The sequence below is a fragment of the Ursus arctos genome, unplaced genomic scaffold, assembly GCF_023065955.2.
Source record: "Ursus arctos isolate Adak ecotype North America unplaced genomic scaffold, UrsArc2.0 scaffold_17, whole genome shotgun sequence".
Taxonomy (NCBI): Eukaryota; Metazoa; Chordata; class Mammalia; order Carnivora; family Ursidae; genus Ursus; species Ursus arctos.
The window spans coordinates 51,170,636-51,187,417 of record NW_026622841.1 but is presented as its reverse complement, the minus strand read 5'-3'; the positions used below and the strand labels follow the sequence as shown (position 1 = coordinate 51,187,417).

Genomic DNA, 16,782 nt, shown 5'->3' with positions numbered 1-16,782 from the left:
TATAGTGATATATACCCTAATATGAAGAACTTTGTTTCGGTACATTGTATTTCTTCACAGTAGTCCATTGTCCTTTTCAACACGGATTTTTTTCCCTGGTCCTGCTCTTACTCTTTCCACGGTGCTTTTCCCTGAGCTCAGTTATGCCTTAATGCTTGTCAGCCGCAGCCTGGTGGCAGACAACTTAGGGGGCCTTCCATTGGTCTTTCATGGGAAAAGCAAATTTCTTCTTGTTACCACCCAGCTGCTTAATTAGCAGGACTCTCTGTGGAAGAAATATCCAGAAGTACAGCTAGAGAAAGAACATACTCAGTTTCTGGGAAACAATCCATCTGGTGCTGACCATGACCGTCTGCGGTCCTTGGGATTTAAACCCACACATGATGCACACAGTCGCAAAACGCGAGAGGTGACTTGGCATCGTGTGCCCAGCAAATGCTTTCAGATTGGACAGACTTGGGTTTGAACCGTCTTTCTACCATGTCCCTCTCTGTGTGTCCTCGAGCAATTCGGTTACCCTTTCTGGGCCTCAATTTCTTCATCTGTAAAACAGAGATAATAATGGTCCCTCACTCATCAGAGTAAGTACTCACCATGATGACAGTGTTGGCGGTTTGAGGTACCTGGAAAAAATAGCCCCAATAAGGCCACATCTCAATCCCAGGAAACTGTGGATGTTACCTCCTGTGACAAATGTGGCTTTGCAGATGTGATTAGTCAAGGGAGTTGGAAAGGGGAGATTACCCTGGCTTATCTGGGAGGGCCCTAAGTGTAATCATAAGTGTCGTTATCAGAGGGAGGAGAGAGAGAGCTGACCACAGAAGCAGGCCATGTGACCATGGAAGCAAAGAGAGATTTGAAGATGCTATGCTGCTGGTTTTGAAGACCGAGGAGAGGGCCTTGAGCTGAGGAATGCAGGGAATGCAGCTCTAGAAAGTGGAAAGGCAAGGAAATGGATACCCCTCTAGAGCTTCCGGAGGGAGCTCAGCCCTGCCAAGAACCTGGTCTCTGCTCAGTGAACCAGTTTTGGACTTCTGGCTCCAGACCTGGGAGAGAATAAGTGTGAGTTGTGTTAAGCCACTAAGTTTGTGGTAATTTGAAACCGCAGCCTCAGGAAACTAACACAATGGTGATATTTTGGGAAATGAAAGAGGACTCCACATGAGCCGATAACATAAGAAAAAACAACATTATAAAGGCTGACGTGTGGGGTGGAGAGGCCCTCCGAATATTCGATGTGGGGCTGGAGGTACTGCAGTGCCGTGTGTCCGAGGGGGCCAGAAGGCAAAGGGCAAAGGGTGAAGTCATGTGTGGGGATCTGGATGTGAACAGAAGTGAGGTCTTGCCCAGAAGGGAGCGGCCGGTGGCTGAGGGTGGAAGTGCTAGCGGCGGGAGGCTGAGCTGATGGTGGAATGCCCGGCTCCGCGAGAGCGACCAGCTCTGGAGAAAGGCTGGTGTGCGGGCTTTCCCTGGGCCACCAGGCATGCTGAGGGAGGAGGAAACGCGGATTTAGAAAAGAGAAGCTGTGTCCCTGAAACGAAACAAAAGGAGCCATTTTCTATTGTTCGCAGTGCCATATTCCTGATCGAAAACGACAATGCCTGGAAAGGGATTCTGAAAAAGATTTATTGTGCTTGAAGCCAAATCAAGACTATTAGCGGGCGACCGACGGCCTTCCAGTTAATCTATTTCTAGCAATACCCAGAGAGGTGTAGGCCGAAGTGAAGTTAGTTCATTTGCAATCTCCACGTGTTGCACATAATTTGGCATTTCCTACAGAACACGCTGTGCCTTTGCACAAAGCCATCTCTCCTCTCCTGTGAGACCCGCGCTGTCTCAGCCCCGCGGGCACCATCCTGCCCATCATCCTGACCTTCTCGAACCCGTTCTTTGTTAACTGCACTATCTAGGATGTATTTGCTAGCAATTTCCACACTTCATTGTAACCACACGTAAAGGATCGTGGCTCCTTCCCCTCCCCTGATTCTACCTTCCCCTCCATAGACAGAGAGATCCCTGGGGCCAAGTACCAGTCTGTCCATACCGCGCCTTCTGCTCCCACTGGGCTTGGCATGTAGGAAGCATTCAATAAATGTGAATGCTTGCTAAGGAAGGGGATCGTAAATGCTCTCCCCACAAAAAAAGGGGAGGATATTTAACTGATGGGATGAGGAGTTAGATAAAGCTAGGTGGTAATCACGTTGCAGTACAGAAGCATATTAAACCAATACGTTGTACACCTTAAACTTACGCAATGTCACATATCAATTACATCTCAATAAAGGTGGACACAGGAAAAAAAGAAGATTTGAGCGGGCTTCAAGAACAAAAAAAATAAGTGTGAATGAATGGATGGATGAGTCGATTCACTAATTGTGCCCTACAGGCAGAGTTATCATGGGTTAAAGAAAAAAGTAAAGTTTATGAATCCCAGGGTCAGCGTCTAAAGGAAGGAAGGCCTTCCACCCAGTTCTCTTGAAAGTAAGAAGTTATGGGGCGCCTGGGTGGCTCAGTCGGTTAAGCGTCTGTCTTCAGCTCAGGGCGTGATCCCGGCGTTATGGGATCGAGCCCCACATCAGGCTCCTCCGCTAGGAGCCTGCTTCTTCCTCTCCCACTCCCCCTGCTTGTGTTCCCTCGCTCGCTGGCTGTCTCTCTCTCTCTGTTAAATAAATAAAATCTTTAAAAAAAAAAAAAAAAAAGAAAGTAAGAAGTTACAAAAGTAAGTCACGCCAGAACTGCTCCGTGCATGATATAGGTATTAATTCCTTTATCATCGATTGTACAGTTCAAATGACAACTCAATATCTGATCTAGAATTTAAGAACAGATTTTCTTCATCTTCCAGATTGAATGTGCCATCTCCTTTATGACATGATTTTTTTTTTAATCAAGGCAGGCTACAAAAGGAAAGTAAAATATCATGTCGCACACACGCTAATTTATTTTCAAGTATAATAAAACCACAGGTTGATTTTTACCTAGTGTTTTTCACATTTAAGGGCCAATTGTCTAAAATTCACAATTGTTTTCTTAAAAAAAAAGAGAACTTTACCCTGTGCAGTGGATGCCACTATTACTTAGGGTTGCTACGATTTTCATTACAAACATAAATAACAGGAGCAATAGTAAAACATGTCACATTCACATTCAGAATAAAATAACCTTCTGTGAATTAAATACATCACTAAGAAATCACCAGGTGACTGAATGTGCACAGAAGCTTCCTACACCAGACAGGCAGCTCGGAAGGCGCAGTTAGTATGCCCAAGTCTCGGGGACAAATTATGAACGATTTTACCCGCATTGCGCGTCCATCTGAAATATTTAGTAAATCTAGAATGACGTAGTTAATAACCCGGCTCTAAGAGTTCACTCATTATGCTGAACCGAGAAAGTGGCAGCTTGTCACCAACTAGGGTAACTGCGGCGGGGGGCGGGGGACGTGAAATCCTTCACTTCCCATGTACACGTAGCACGTGCAATGTGAACACTTCCGGTGTGTGGAAGGCACGGTGCCAGGCGTTGTAGGCGATACCAGTATGCGTACCAGGCGTGCAGTTACTGTGCTTGACAACCCTTGACCATTTCTTGTCACACTTGTTTATAACCACACAATGGGGGATTTCACAGCAACTTGGAAGACCCCAATCAGCAGGACCGAAACTGATGAACCGCTAAAAGGTGCCTTGAAAAAAGAGCAACTAGCATTTTAGGATTTCCTTAGGTCAAGAAGCCTAGTTATATTTTTGCTTGTTTTCATTACACTAGAATCGAGTCCTGTGCTTGTGGAAGGAGAGTGACTATGTTGGGCTAAAACGCCAGGAAAACTCTGTTCTTTTACCTATTTTATCCATTACCTGCAGATGGCTGGCTATTATTTCTGTCCTCTGCCTCTTTCCCTCCCCAGTTTTAATTCCATGGCTCCATCCTAATCTACATTATTTTTCAATTGCTAAGAAATGAGATGTCATCAACTAGTAACATGCTGGGTAAAAAAAGAAAAATGTCTCTTCTCCAAACTATCATGGAATCTGGAAAGAGAAAAAAGTGGTTAGAGAAAAGAGAAAAAATTACTTGCTGCATTCCTCACTGTACATGACTTTGATAATCTGGGGTATCTTGCTTTCTTAAAACAAAATTATAAGGGTGCCTGGGTGGCTCAGTTGGTTAGGCATCTACCTTCGGCTCTGGTCATGGTCTCAGGGTCCTGGGATGGAGCCCCACATCAGGCTCCCCGCTCAGCAGGGAGCCTGCTTCTCCCTCTCCCCCTGCTTGTGCTCTATCAAATAAATAAAATCTTTTAAAAAATAAAGAAATTATAAATTAACGTTTTTAAAAGTTTTGTGTTTTGAAAGTTTTGTTTACAAAGAGTATATGTTTATATAAAGTATAAGAGTAATGTCCACTGCTTGCCAAAATTAGTATCTTCATGTCAGTGTCAAAATCACATACAAATAGAGCTGAAAAGAGTCATAAAGGGGGATGTACTTAAATTTCACCATATGTCTAAGTGCTTCATTTTTATAGAAAAGAAATAAATACTCGAAGTTATTGAGGAGAGAGAGCTAATTCTTTATAGTGGAGGTTTAAACATAAAAGGAAGAAAACAACATATGCTTGGATTCCAAAATCCTGTTACATCATAACACCCCAAATTGGAAAGAAGATGGAAAACATATCTTGAAAGCCTAGTCCACATGCTTGGCGCCCCCTCACAAAACCCCTGTGCCATTTTATTAACACACTTTTTCACGTGTAGCAGCTGGATCTAATGGGAGGCTAAATCTTGCCTTTGTGGTAGAAGTTGATTTATTTTTTCCCCCTCACTCTGAGTTCTCCTGTAGCCAGCCCCAGGGCTTCGAGAGCCTGCTTCATTGTTCATCATTAGTATTTATCACTTTTACAGAATGCCACGGGGTACTCAGAACTATACCATGCTATTCAAAAGAAAACACAAAATCCCTGCTCTCGGGAGGAGTGGGGTGGGGAAACCATTAAAAGCATTCACAGAGTCTAAGAAAAAGAAAATACAATAGTGACGAAACAATGTGTCCAGGAGGAGGGCAACTTAGGCTACCTCTGTGAGGTGGATTCCAAGGGGAGACAGAAGAATGTGTGGCTGAGGACTCTTTCTCCTTCTGAAGCTGACCACCCTCTGTGATGACTTCAGGTCAGTGCGTGACCTCGGAGGAGCAGGTGGCAAGCCCGAAATGGAGCAAGCCAGGGATTCAAGTCATGAAACAGGAGGGGCGAACACGTGCAGCGCCTCCTCGGTGGGCAGAGACCATTCCCCTGCCATCTGCGTGACAGCATTCAGAGTCGGGAGGATGCTTGAGAAGGGAAGAAAGAGAATCTAATCCCATTACCTTTTATGAGTACTCAGAGAAAACATCTATAAAAACTGAGGATAAAAATGTTGCATAGTAATAATACGCACCCATGCTCTCACACAGACCTGATTTCCTCTTTCATATTACCCAATAAATGCAATTTCCTCCTAACGTATATTTTTTTAAATAAAGAAAATCAGTAGGATTTGACGATAGGTGTATTTTTCTGGGTGGGAAAGTGATGCATTTGGTTTCATTTCCTCCTGGTGTCGTAATCCTTTGCCATCAGCAATGCTACCAAGATTGGAACACTGATTTTAATATTTCATACTTTAATTGACTATAGTTCTGCCGTATATCTATTCAGTTTGATATTTTGGATGACAGTATATTTTCAGCTCAACCTATTTTAGTTCTTATTCTAGACTCCGTGGAATCATATGACAGCAGGTTTAAGGTTGATATTAACCACTTCCTATTTTTGGCAGGTTGGTATAAACATTATTAAATAGGTCTATAAAGTCAGGTAAAATACAGTCAAAATCACCTTTTATGCACTTTCATTACCACAGTGGCTGCCTCAGAGCTGCCATGCTGCTCAGATAGCTGCTGAAAGAAGGATGGGGAAAGTACATGATTAGAAGGGTGAACCAAGAGACAAGTCTCCACCTGCAATTATAAGAAACTCCTTCTGTCCATGTTTAGGCTTCCGTTACATTCATTACAATCACTGAAAAGTAAACCTCAGATGAGATGCCCTTCTACATCCAGTGATGGTGATGGGTTCCAAAAGTGCTAGAGTTTATATGTTAGAAAGGAGACTAATTCATGTGAGGTCCTCCTAACATAAAACTTGTCTTTCTTATATAACGTAAACGGTAAATGTGGCATTAGAGTTCTGCTTCTTTCTCCAAAGGGTATTTTTTTAAAAAAACACCCACAAATGTCATCCCATCTATTTTTAAGCAGAGTGCTGCTGGGTAACCAGCTGAGTCGTCTAAACCCAATGGGAAAATTCTACGTTTAAATAAGCTGTTTGATCTCATTGAAAATAAGTGGTGCAGACTGACACGGAACATATGGATTTTTGCATACAGTTACATGTAAATTTTCCTGACTTTGAATATAAAACTCTAGCCTAAGCTGAAAAAATAGGAAAGCAAAATATATTCTTTAGTAATGGCTCTTTAAGGATTCCATTTTCTGATTCTGCCATCCAACTTTCATTGATTTCCGGTAAAAAACCTGTTCCTTGAGTTCTCTTTGCAGGTGACAAAGTAATATTTGTAGATTGAGATTATGTAAACACAACACAAATTCTAAAAAACAGACCTATATGAGTGGTAAATTTTTGATTTTTTCATAGATTTCATTTTTTAATGGATTTGGGGGTTTTCCACAGAATTTAATTTTCAATAAAAGTTAAATTTGTTAATTCTGAAAAAATGCTGACAGTACAGAATGGTATAGAGTTAAAAGTAAAAGCCCTCTGCTTCCCAGCTCCCCATTTCTACTTCCTAAAAACAACCACCACCATTATCATTTTAACATTTTCCTTCTGGTATCTTACACACGTAGGCAAACACAATATGTACACGCATTTCCTTTCTTTCTAACAAGCTGGTATCATACTGGAAGTTACTGTTCAGCACTTGGCCCTTTTCAACTTTATAATATATTTGGTCTTCTTTTCATGGCAATACATACAGATTGCCTCATTCTTTTTAATAACTATGAAATGCTTCATTATAAGGGAGTGTTCGTTCCTTTAGCAAATGTTCAATGCTCATCTACCATGTGCCAGGCACACTTCCAGACACGACGAGTACAGAATTGAATAAAACAAAATCCCTCCTTCACGAAGATCACATTCTACTATATTTTAACATTTGACGAACAGGCGTATTAACAATACAGAGTGAGCAACATTATTCACTATCACGATTTTAGCTGTTACAAGCATTGCCGTAAGAAACCACCCAGTAAATAAATCTTTACACTCATTTGTCAGTTGAATAAATTACAGATATTTTTCTTATTCATTCAGTCTTTCAGTCAATTCTTTCTTCATATCATCAACTTCTCTAAGAATGGATTGCGAATGTTTTATTGTTAATTAAATTAATGCAGTAATAGAATTTTTACACTTAGGTACCCGAACTTTGTAAGTCTACCTCCTCGAGTAGCTGGGTAGAGACACTAAAATTCATCTGAATTGAATCCTTCTGAACCAGCCTATGATAATGCTCCAGCGGGGAATTAAATCAGACGAGCCAGTCTCCCTCCACTTTTACCGATCACACATGCTGAAAACTCCTGATTTAAATATTTCGTGGTAACCAAATGCCTCCCAGACACAATTTTTATGTCTCCTTTTGGTTTCTGTGTGGCGTAAGAACAAAGCAAAGATGTGCTGAAACCAAAACAAAACGAATAAATGTATTTCTCCATTCGTAGAAAATTCGAGAAAATTATGCATTCTACAAAATTGGGCAAAAAATCAATTGTTACTTAGGTGATTCTTATTCAAAAACCCATCCCTCAGAAACCCCGGAGAGGAAAAATCACTTATGAGTTTCTATTGTCTTTGTGCCCCATATATTTCTTACAAGTGAAATCAGGTCAAAATTTACATCTAGGGGGGCGCCTGGGTGGCACAGTGGTTAAGCGTCTGCCTTCGGCTCAGGGCGTGATCCCGGCGTTATGGGATCGAGCCCCGCATCAGGCTCCTCCGCTGTGAGCCTGCTTCTTTCTCTCCCATTCCCCCTGCTTGTGTTCCCTCTCTCGCTGGCTGTCTCTATCTCTGTCGAATAAATAAATAAAATCTTTAAAAAAAAATTTACATCTAGGAGCACCTTGAACAAAACTAGGGAAGGAATCCGAGTTGCCAGATGGGGGGTATACCAGGGAGGAAGTAGTCTCACCTCCTCTACCTCAGTGGTTGGAGGGGAGGGTCTCCCTTTCCTGCCTCCTACTCCCATCCCCAGAAAGTATTCTCTGTTTCAGACTTCCAGTGATATCAGGAACATTTGACCAGTTTGGGTAGAAACTAAGAAGCCACTTAAATTTTTTTTTTTTTTCTAATTTAAGAACTGTGTCCTCGTAGGAAAAAAAATTCCCTGTGGACATTCTGACACAAAACTGTTTTGTTTTGTTTCGTTTTGTTTTGTTTCCTGGCTATTGTCCAAATCTGCCTCAGGGAAAATAAAAATAATTCCTTTGTGTCAAATGGGCGATCATAACTGGGGTTTAATTTAATGCTTTGCTATTAATTCAAAATTGTTTACTCTACACAAACAATTGCCAACTTGAGTGGGAAGTTAAGGGCCCACTCAACCAGCTGTAGACAGGGGTGTGTGCATTGCAGAAAGCCAGCATAGTTACTAGGGGAGGCATGACTATCCGAAGAATCTGAATCAGGTCAGTCTGACTTGTTACCAGAAAGGTAAAGAAAGAAAAAAGGCCAAAAAAAAAAAAAAAAATAGCCCTTCTCAAAAGAAATGTATCTGCGTTGTCACTATCTGTAGGTAATTGCAACTCCTATAATAGGGTAAACATCATCCTCAAATATGAAATCTGCCCATGTGTTCATAGATGTGTGAGAGACGAAACACCGAACACTGAATTGCAGACAGTATTTGGCAATAGAAGGGATAATGGGTGTCCATGCCGTCCGCAGAGATTCTTTTATATCCAAAGATAATCATTTACTATCTTGAGTAAGACATTCTTACCTCATTACAGTTTTTACTATAAAAGGCTGGCATGATCTAGGTTTATGATAGAAAATGCAAGCCGTGTGACACATACCTATCCTTATAGATCATTGCCACTTTCATTTCTCCGTTACTGTCTTTCATTTGCACAGATTCCTGGAGTGAAACAAATAGTGACATAGACTTGACACGAAGTGTAAGCTCCCAGAGCCTGCGTCTTGTTATGGTTCTTCCCTCCTACCCACGGAGACCTCCCTCCGTTTGTCCTCTGCGTATCCAGATAGAAGATCAAAACCATTTTACAAACTGTGGAAAGCGCTCATTTAGATTAACCTTTTTTTTTTTCATTTTGTTGAGTCCAGTGGATAAATAATTGCAATATGATAGAGCTGAAACACAGGTCCAAGAGAGAAGAGACCTGAATTCTAGCCCAATTCTGCCACTTATTAGCCATATAAACAGTAATTTACATTCTGGGTGTCAGTTTCTTCATGGGTAAATGATGATAAGTATCAAAACATGATGCGAATAGATCTTCAGCTGAAGAAAGGGCATAGAGTTTGATAAATTAGTGACATACTCAGGTTTCTTTATTGGCAGACATCCTGTGATCTTTACGATGCTGATACGGACAGCAACTCTCTAAGAGAACAATGCTGTTTAGAGCATCTCCCAAACTTCTTCCCTTTTGGAACCCCCTTCGGTGAAGCATTTCTGTGGATGAGTGATCCATGAAGTGTGTTTTAGAATACACTGGGTGAGATGACAATTTTAGGATTCTGTTTGGTCCTGCCACAATCTGGGGATGGGGCTGTGTGGGCCAAGTGGCGTTCCATCGACCCTGCTGTGGAACATGGTTGTGGTTCCCTGGAGACCTTCACAGAAACATCCAACTTCAGCTCCCTGGAGGCCACCACAGCCCCACCAGTGGATGCTGGTTATACATCCAGCCCCTGCCAAACCCAGCATGGATACTACACCCATCCCCGTAGCGTCTTCATGGGCAGGGCCCTTCCAACCTGTTCGTCTGCGGTCCCTCCTACCTGCCCACGTTGGATGCCACATTTCTTCCCTGCCATTGGTGGAGAAAAATCCAAGACTAAAGATTCCCACACTTACTTCTCAACTATTTAATAAGTCAGGTATATCTCAGGTGATAGAATAAAAGATTTCATGAGCACTTTCATTTTATCTTATTGTCTTATATCTTATTTGATACTCTGCTTGGAACTGGGGATATAGATGTGAATAAGACATAGTTTCCGCCAGACTTGAATGATATCATTCCTCCTCTCGAGTTGCTTACAGATTGGTGGGTGAGACAGATTTGTAAAACAAATGGTCTTAAAATATTTTGATAGTGTCACGTTAGTAGTATGTGCAGCTTGTTACAGTAAATTTTTATCTTTTTAGGTTAGCTCTATATTTGTTTCATTAAGGAGATCGTTATGGAATTCCTGGTCCTCTTGAATGCAGAAGGGCTTAAATAAAGGATCTGAAGCTCCTATTTATTTCATGTGGTGTAATGGTTCAGGTGACTAGATTTTCCTGCTCATAAGTCAGCAAGAAGCAAACATTTCATAAATGGCTTCCCTGCTCTTAAAACCTGTCAATTAAATTCAGAATGACTTATTTTGTCTTATTAAAGAGAATGCACCTGTCAGGCACTCTGCTACACACAGGATTGCTCTGCTTCATTGGCCGGTGTGGACCTTCTGAACAGCTAATTAGGGACTTGATGTTTAGACTTAGGTCTTTGGCCCAAACTAACTCCTTAGAAGAATGAAAGAGCATAGACAGCTCACAAGTGAAGAGAATCTATACGACAGTAAGCAGAGCGGCGGCCCTGTCTGTCTCCAGAGTCCTGCGCCCACGACCCCCGAAGCTGCCACTTAAGTCTCCATCTGTGATGGGTCGTTCTCTGTTGCCACCTGGCTGGACTAGGGTACCCAATTATTAACACGAATCTAGGTGTCACTATGAAGGAAGTTTGTTGATATGGCTAATATCCACAATCGATTGACTCTAAGGAAAGATTACCCCTGATAACGTGGGTGGGCGTCATCCAATCAGTTGAAAGCCCTGAGAACAAAGCTGAGGCTTCCTAGAGCAAAGGAATTTCTACCTCAAGACACAGGTCCTGCCTAAGTTTGCAGACCACCAGCTGTCCCTACGGATTTCACACTTGCTGCCCCCCACAACCATGTGAGCGAGTTCCTTAAACCAAGTCTCTTTTTTTTCTGTTCTGCTCTAAGAACATCATTTGACCACTGTCCCTTACACACCAGCCTCTGGAATTTTCCCAAGTGCACTGATCTTCCCCATCCCAAGACCCCTCCCAACCCCAGGCTGAAAGAGCCTTGAAACTATTGCATATTCCTCCATCATGGTTCAGCTCTGTTATGACTTAAACAGGTGGTAGGGGTTGGCCCCATGAGGGAATTTAACCATCATGGATGACATGATATCTACATGAAAATACCTTTTGAATTCCAAAAAACAAGCTTTTATCTAATAGGAATTTTATATGCATTTCGTATGTCATTTATGTCCCTATAGTTAGTTCCTGATACATGTGTTACTACCCCCATTGTGTTTGAGAACACTGAGGTTAAAAGGTGTGAAGGTCCCTGGACCAAAATCACATGTCTGGGAAGTAGCAGGGTCAAATCTGAATCCACGTTTACCTGATTCCAAAATCTATACTCTATTCCTTGCACCATGCTCCTTCCCTGTAAGTGAAAAACTACCTGGGTAAGAATTACCTGGTAGGAAAATATCCCATTTTTTTTCTGTGGCACTTTTGTAGGAGTATAATATGCAGAAGGATGGAAACACTACCTAAATGCAGAGGTTCCATATGGACATCAAATACCGTATCAATTAGAACAAAAAGACAGGATTGTTCTAAGGTGAACGAAAGCCTTTTGAAAAATTATTTATTTTGGCTTTTAACAATGTTTTGAACCCCACCGCTCCTAGCCCTCAGAAACTGATATATCAAAAACATGCAAAGGCATTTCAACCCTCAGGCAGCCTTGAGTTGGCTTTGCAGAGTTTGTCCTAATCCCACTGAGGGACTCCGTCCATCTGTTTAGGCCTCCCCGCCCCCGGCCAGTACATTCTCTGACTCTCAGCCACACACGGACCTGTTCAAAAAGAGCACTCCTCTTGTCCTCATTCTGAAGTTGGAGAACGATTAAGAAATATTCTTCTACAAAATTTCGGTCGGTGAAACTAAAGGTAGCTAAGAGCCAGAGAGCTCAATTCTAGAAGTATTACTTTAGGGTCTCAAAGCTATTCATTCAACAAGCACATATTAAACATTTACTGCACAGGAGGTATTTTTGGGAAAAACAAAGACGAAGCACATTGTCCTATGATTAACAATGAACGTGGCAATGCTCTGGGCTAGCGCTCCAAAAACAGTGCCTTTCAAGTCAATGATAGCAACCAATTAGTGGTTAGTGAAATCAATTCAGTGGGTCACAAACAACATCATTTCTGATTAAATAGAGTACAATAGAAGAGAAGAGAAAAGAAGATGGAGTACGTGGCCGCAGAGAGGTTAAGCCTTCCTTTATTTCTTTCCATTGTATATGTGTATATACTGGTTTCCAAAGGAAGATGTATTCCTTACTGTGAAATGTAGTCAAAACCTGTTTAAAAGCTACTGCTCAAGAGAGAGCAAAAGAAGAAAACAAAAGCTTTGCTCTCAAGAAGCTTGCATCTTGCTGGGAAGATAAAGCTAATTAATGAACAGCAGAATCCTTTGTATAAAGCAGCTAATGACTAACGGGTACAATGAATGTTGCTGATTTAGTGTCCCCAGGAGCTTAAGACCAGGGGAAAATCACTGTGACCGTTCATTACTCCTTCCTCCTTGAAAAATTACTCACTTGGCTTCCAGGACAACACACCTCGCTGATCTTTCTCAGGACCCCTTGCTTATTCCTCCTTAGCTCCCCTTATCCTGTGGTTGGGTCAGTGCCAGATGGGCACCACTCTTGGGCCACTTTTCTCTCCTACCAATACCCATTTCTTAGGTCACTCAGTCATTATCTGAGCTGTAGATACCATGCGAGGGCCCACATTTGTCTTTGCAGCCCAGACAGCCTGAACTCCCAGCCTTGCATAGCCAGGGCATCTCAAACTTAATATGTCCCAAACTGAACTACTAATCTTTGTCATCCCAGTCCACACCTCCCTTAGGGTTTCCCATCTCAGCTAATGGGAATTCAATCCCTCCGGCTGATCAGGCCAAACTAGTGGTTTCATTCTTGACTGTTCTCAATTCCCATGTCCAAATCATCGTTGAGAAGCCTACTGGCTCTATCATCTCCCCACCTCCTCCACTACCACCATTCCTAACCTTCGACCCCAGTCTGGATTAGAGCATGAGCCTCCAAACTCTTCCTCGGATTCTGCCTTATCCCTTCTAGCAACCTCAACTCAGCCTGCCAAGTGATCCTTTTAAAACCACGACCAGTCATCTGTTGAAGGTCATCTCGGCTCCTTCCACGATTTAGCTATTGTGGACAATGCTGCTATGAACATTGGGGTGCATATGGCCCTTCTCGTCACTACGTCTGTATCTTTGGGGTAAACACCCAGTAGTGCAATGGCTGGGTCATAGGGTAGCTCAATTTTTAACTTTTTAAGGGACCTCCACACTGTTTTCCAGAGTGGCTGTACCAACTTGCATTCCCACCAACAATGTAGGAGGGATCCCCTTTCTCCACATCCTCTCCAACAACTGTTGTTTCTTGCCTTGTCTATTTTTGCCATTCTAACTGGCGTAAGGTGGTATCTCAGTGTGGTTTTGATTTGAATTTCCCTGACGGCTAATTAAGAAGTTGTGGTCCATATATACAATGGAATATTACTCAGCTATCAGAAAGAACGAATTCTCAACATTTGCTGCAACATGGACGGCACTGGAGGAGATAATGCTAAGTGAAATAAGTCAAGCAGAGAAAGACAAATATCATATGATTTCTCTCATCTATGGAACATAAGAAATAGGATGATCGGTAGGGGAAGAAAGGGATAAAGAAAGGGGGGGTAATCAGAAGGGGGAATGAAACATGAGAGACTATGGACTATGAGAAACAAACTGAGGGCCTCAGAGGGGAGGGGGGTGGGGGAATGGGATAGGCTGGTGATGGGTAGTAAGGAGGGCACGTATTGCATGGTGCACTGGGTGTTATATACAACTAATGAATCATCGAGCCTTACATCGGAAACCAGGGATGTACTGTATGGTGACTAACACAGTATAATAAAAAATCATTAAAAAAAAAATAAGGGCTCTAAATTAGCTTATCTCCTATAAAGTCAATGGAAATCAATGTAAGATATTTACTATAGACCTAAACCTCCGTTGATTTTAATCTTGCTATCTTTTAGGATGTTTGTTTTCTTGCTTATATTTCACTAAAACTTGCAGCCAACTATAACTGCTGGATGATGGGTGTTCTGTGGTTCTTTCATGCATCTAACCCTCCCTACTTGCTACAGTTGTCAAAATGTTACAGCATTGTAGCTCCCAGTAACTTAATGCTTGAGTTTCATGCTTAATGGAAAATTGCTAAGTTTTGAGACTTACAGACAGCAGAATGATATGATGAAAAGAACAGAGAAATTTGAAATAAACCTGCCCTTTGATTCTGAATATGATTTACTAGCTGTACAATTTAGTGTAAGTTATTTAATAGCATTAAGTCTCAATTTTCTCATCTTGGCGATGGGGTTAATAACAACATAGGGTTTTATATTGCATGAGATAATGTTTGTCTGTTGGCATGGCTACCAGCAAGTTCTAAGGCTAATTACTTCACTATGGATGTACCAAATGAGAAAGGACATATCTTTGACTCAGCATTCCAAGCAAAGGTCGAGATGCTTGCTTACCGAGCAGGCTTAGATCACACGCTTAGCCCTGAGCCAAACAAGGCAACTGGGGAATGTGATGTGTTGATTGTGTTATGATGTGATGTGTTGATTGGCTAAGCTGTGCTATTCCTGAGAGACATGGACCTCAAGTGTGTTTCCTTCTGGGGAGGAAGGGTTCTCCAGAGCAAAATCATGGAGATGTGACTACAAGAACCAGAATCAGACCCAGGGTCGCAAAACCCACAGATGTCCACTACAGTCAAAATGCAGGGTGGACAATGAAGAAAATTAATTTTCCTTCCCCTGTCCTCACATTATACCAGAATGTGGTATCTTAGTTACTACTTCTTGATGTGGAATCACAGGGCATCTTCACGACAGACAGCAGCCCTTTTGGTGTCGGCTGTCACCTCACTAACATTTTCTACCAGCCCCCAAAGGCTCATGGACCACTCCCATCCTTTGAGGGGTCACAGACCTTGCCCCTTACAATTCTCCTACAATGCCTTTTCTCAATGACATCCATGCACTTCACACATAGACATTCAACTCCTAAGGAATGGTTTTACCACCAGGGAAGAAGATTTTTAAGAACAAAGTACAACCCCAGTACGAGAAGCAAAGGTACTGAAATACTTCACTCAGCTCGACTTCCTTTAAAGCTATTTTTCCATTTTCCTCCATCTATCCCCCAAATTTGCCCAATCACTTAAAACTCGTAAACCCCTTTGAGACCAGAGACTGTGTTTTATAAAATGCTTTTGGTGTATTTACCCAGTACCTACTATCATGCTAAGTACCCTGTAGATACCTATAAATGTTGGTGGGTGAGAATAATTCCACAGGGTCACAGTGACTGATTCACTATTGCATAGTACTGTTTACAAAGTTTTGTTTAAGAGTGTTGCAACATTTTTTTTTGGAGGGAACATAGCCAAGGTTCTAAGCCCTGTTTAAAAAGAGGTAGGTATTTACTCTTGTCCTTAAAAGGTCATTTTTAAGCAATCTGAAGCAAATTAAGTTTTGCACCCCCTTCGGGCTTCGTGGGGAGTTAGAAAGGGCGGTTGCCAGAGAAAACTGATTGGAAAACACCAATCAGACCTTGGGATCTGCACATCGCGTAATTGTAATTTTCCTATTCTTGCTCTTTTTTTCTGCTTTTGCTATGAGAAGAGCAAGCTTAAAAGGCTACAGGGACATTTATGCCAAGTCGCATTTGTCAAGTTGAAAGCTGTGTGGAGCAGAAAAGCAGTTCTCCCAGCTGTAAAGAAGATGCAAAGGACCCGAGTGAGTAGGGAATCTGAGAGCTCACTAAAAGTGCTTAGAAGGCGGAGGCATTCACGCCATTTCTGTAACAAGTTGTAGGCAAGCACTTGAAATCCAGGGGGAAGCCTCCTTACCACTGTGGTGCATGCAGGCCCCCACAGCCATCCTTGAAAGGTGTGGTGTCCTGCAAGTTTTCTAGTCCCCCCCAAAACTGTCCATTTGTGTTTAAGCACTGACTGACAACAGCAGTTGCTAAGGGCACCAGGAACAGGGAGACAACAAATGCTGTTTTACTTCTTAAGTATTTTAAATATTTATTATTTTAAACCCTCTTCAACCGTGCTGGCAAATCAGTGACAAGGTAATATTTATGCTGATTTCAATAGTTACATTTTATGTTTATTTTAAAAATAAAGTACCGTTGAGCGGGAGCCAATACTCCCTTCCCCCCCCCATTTATTAGTTCAGTCATTTAATCAATGTACATTCATCAGAGGCAGGGGGACATTAAAGCTTTGATGTCAGTCAAAGCCAGACTCCTATTCATTATTATGACCTTGAGAGCGTCATTTCTG

At 42.0% G+C, this 16,782-nt stretch overlaps 1 protein-coding gene across 11 annotated transcripts in view; it reads left to right on the top strand.

Annotated features, from left to right (window-relative positions):
- DLGAP1 (DLG associated protein 1) overlaps positions 1-16,782 on the top strand; it is an 843,835-nt gene that overhangs the window by 576,792 nt on the left and 250,261 nt on the right. For 4 of the 11 annotated variants that reach the window (XM_057313260.1, XM_057313261.1, XM_057313267.1 and 1 more), the window contains exon 2: positions 16,115-16,228. The exons of the other annotated variants lie outside the window; for them this stretch is intronic. In XM_057313260.1, coding sequence (XP_057169243.1) covers positions 16,115-16,228 — 114 coding nt within the window. The remainder of the gene's footprint in view (positions 1-16,114; positions 16,229-16,782) is intronic. 11 annotated transcript variants of the gene reach the window in all.